Source organism: Lemur catta, chromosome 24, assembly GCF_020740605.2.
Source record: "Lemur catta isolate mLemCat1 chromosome 24, mLemCat1.pri, whole genome shotgun sequence".
Taxonomy (NCBI): Eukaryota; Metazoa; Chordata; class Mammalia; order Primates; family Lemuridae; genus Lemur; species Lemur catta.
The window spans coordinates 585,958-588,874 of NC_059151.1; the positions used below are offsets into that span (position 1 = coordinate 585,958).

The 2,917-nt window shown below is 57.2% G+C and overlaps 1 protein-coding gene across 1 annotated transcript; it reads right to left on the reverse strand.

Annotated features, from left to right (window-relative positions):
- Window positions 1-541: 541 nt before the first annotated feature.
- Window positions 542-1,238, reverse strand: NAA11 (N-alpha-acetyltransferase 11, NatA catalytic subunit). The gene is given in 2 exon segments (XM_045536903.1): window positions 542-571; window positions 573-1,238. Coding segments are annotated over 2 exon segments (693 nt in total). The 5' UTR covers window positions 1,236-1,238.
- Between the last annotated feature and the right edge of the window lie 1,679 nt (window positions 1,239-2,917).

The window sequence follows — 2,917 nt, forward strand, 5'->3', positions numbered from 1 at the left end:
AACCTAGAAGGGCCAGACTGGGATGGGATGGGGCGCGACGGGGCAGGCCAAGGTGTGTATGGTAAAGGGATTTGGGATGGCATTCAGGATTTAGAAGGAACAGGGTCAAGGGAGAGGCGTTCAGGATTCGGGAGGGACAGGGTCAAGGGAGAGGCATTTGGGATTCGGGAGGGACAGGGTCCAGGGAGAGGCATTCGGGATTCAGGAGGGGGACAGGGTCAAGGGAGAGGCATTTGGGATTCGGGAGGGACAGGGTCAAGGGAGAGGCATTTGGGATTCGGGAGGGACAGGGTCCAGGGAGAGGCATTTGGGATTCGGGAGGGAACAGGATCAAGGGAGAAGCATTCGGGTTTCGGGAGGGGACAGGATCAAGGGAGAAGCATTCAGGATTTAGGAGGAGACAGGGTCCAGGGAGGCACTCGGGATTCGGGAGGGGCAGGGTCCAGGGAGGCACTCGGGATTCGGGAGGGGCAGGGTCCAGGGAGGCATTCAGTATTCGGGAAGCGCAGGGTCCAGGGGGCGAGAATACCTGGGGCAGGCTCTAGGATGTGCAGTCTGCGTCTTCCGGGGCCGTTCTGGACGTCGTTGCTCTCCGCGGACTCGTTCGGCTCTCTGCTGTCGCTGCCCCTGCCGTCGGCAGCCGGGCTCTCCGGCCGACAGCCCTCCTCGGGGCCAGGCAGCGCGCGGCCCTGGGTCTCCCGGTTCTCCCCGGCGGCGCCGGGCACCCCGCCCGCGCCCTTCCTGGGCTCCAGCCTGCGCCGGAGCTCCGCGGCCATGGGCGCCAGGTCCCGCCGCATGGCGTAGGCGTCCTCCCCGTCCGCGTAGTACTTGGGCTCCACCTCGCTGACCTGGAAGCTGAGCGTGTGGGCGTAGAGGTGCAGGGCCGCCCGGTTGCTCTTCCGGACGTGCAGCGACACGTACCTGGCGCCGAAGTTCTCGATCATGGCCCGGCAGGCCTGGTCCATGAGCTTCCGGGCCAGGCCGAGGCGCCGGTGCGAGCGCTTCACGGCCAGCGACGTGATGTGTCCGTGCGGGGCGTCGTCCGGGTCCTCCTCCATCTTGGCCAGGACGTAGCCCACCACCTTGCCCTCCTCGTCCTCGGCGAGGTAGGAGAGCTGCGGCCAGGACAGGCCGTGGTAGAGGTAGTACTTCATCTGGTAGTTCTCGGGCAGGCACAGCAGGTTGCAGTGCTGCATGTTCAGCAGGTCGTCGGGCCGCGCGCTGCGGATGTTCATGATGGCGGCGCGGGGGAGGCCGGCGGGCGGGCGGCGGCCGGGGAAGGAGCTGCCGCCGCCGCAGGGGACGGCGACCCGGGAAGCCGCTGCCGCCGCAGGGGACACCGTCCTCCCGGGGCTGGAGTCTGCGGAGCCGACGCCTCCGGGAGGCCGGACGGCGCGGAAGCAGGAGGGCGGGAAGGCGGGATGATGAGGCGGCGGAAGGGGCGGTGCTAAGCTGCGGCTTCCGGAAGTGCGTCGCCCCCGTCGCAGCCAATGAGGTTTTCGCTTCCTTGTGCGTGCGTGGGCACGTGAGGTTAAAGGGTAGGGTTCACTAGCCTCTCCTCGCATGTGAGCGTTGGACCCGGCTCCGATGTTGCGTCCTCGTTTTTCATTTTTAACTTTGCGCTTCCGGTACATCTGAATACGTTTTCCCAAACCGAGCAAACCCCTAAAACCGGAACTTGGACCTAAAACCGGAACAATGTGCCCCGGAAGCGCCCTCCTGTCCCAGTCCCAGTCCCCCCACGACGTGTCCCTTGGGTGACCGTCACCCGGGCGTCCGGCAGGCCCTGGGTAAATGGAGGTGGCACGTGCGTTCTTTCTGTGTCCGTTTATTCCCACTATTTGTAAGTTTTAGCTTCTTTTGTATGGTTGAGGGATCTTCATACTTTCCTGTTTGATATTCCATCGCCTAAATATACCACGATTTTTTCGTCCCTTCTGTTGGTGACCATTTGTGTCATGTCCCTTTGGGGACCAGGATGAACAGGGCAGCTGAGCATTCTAGAACATACCTTTAGTCAGCACGTACATATGTCGACCTAGGGTTAGAATTGCTGGGTCAGAGGACATAGTGATGTTCAGCTTTTGTACAAACTGCCAGACAGTGTTTCCAAGTGGTCGCTCGCCATCAACAGCCTTTGGCATTTCCCATCTTTTTCATTTTAGCCATTGTGTGGAGGGGAAAGTATTACATTGTGGTTTTATTTTGCATTTCTCTGCTGCCTGGTGAAGTTGAGCACCTTTTAATATATTTATCAGCCATCTATTTTGTGAAATGGCTGCTCAAGTTGTTTTGCTTTGTTTTGTTTTTATCTTTCTATGGAGTTGTGTGTGTCTTTTGCATGTTAATTTTTAAGAGGATTTTTTTATTTTTTTCCAAAAATAATTCTGGGTTTGAATCCTTTGTCGTCGGCCGGGCGCGGTGGCTCACGCCTGTCATCCCAGCACTCTGGGAGGCCGAGGTGGGAGGATTGCTGGAGGTCAGGAGTTCGAGACCAGCCTGAGCAAGAGCCAGACACCGTCTCTACTAAAAATAGAAAGAAATTAGCCAAACAACTAAAAATAGAAAAAATTAGCCGGGCATGGTGGCGCATGCCTGTAGTCCCAGCTCCTCGGGAGGCTGAGGCAGGAGGATCGCTTGAGCCCAGGAGTTTGAGGTTGCTGTGAGCTAGGCTGACGCCACGGCACTCTAGCCTGGGCAACAGAGCGAGACTCTGTCTCAAAAAAACAAAACAAAACAAAAACAAAAACAGGCTAAACAAATTCTTTCTTTATGAAGTCCAAATAAGTTGTATGATTATACTACATATTTTTGTGTAATGACATCCATTATTACTGGGTAAAGTGTGTAATGCAAAAATATGATGGTACTTATGCTGCACGACTTTCTATACTTAGCAGTATTTTCACTGACCAGA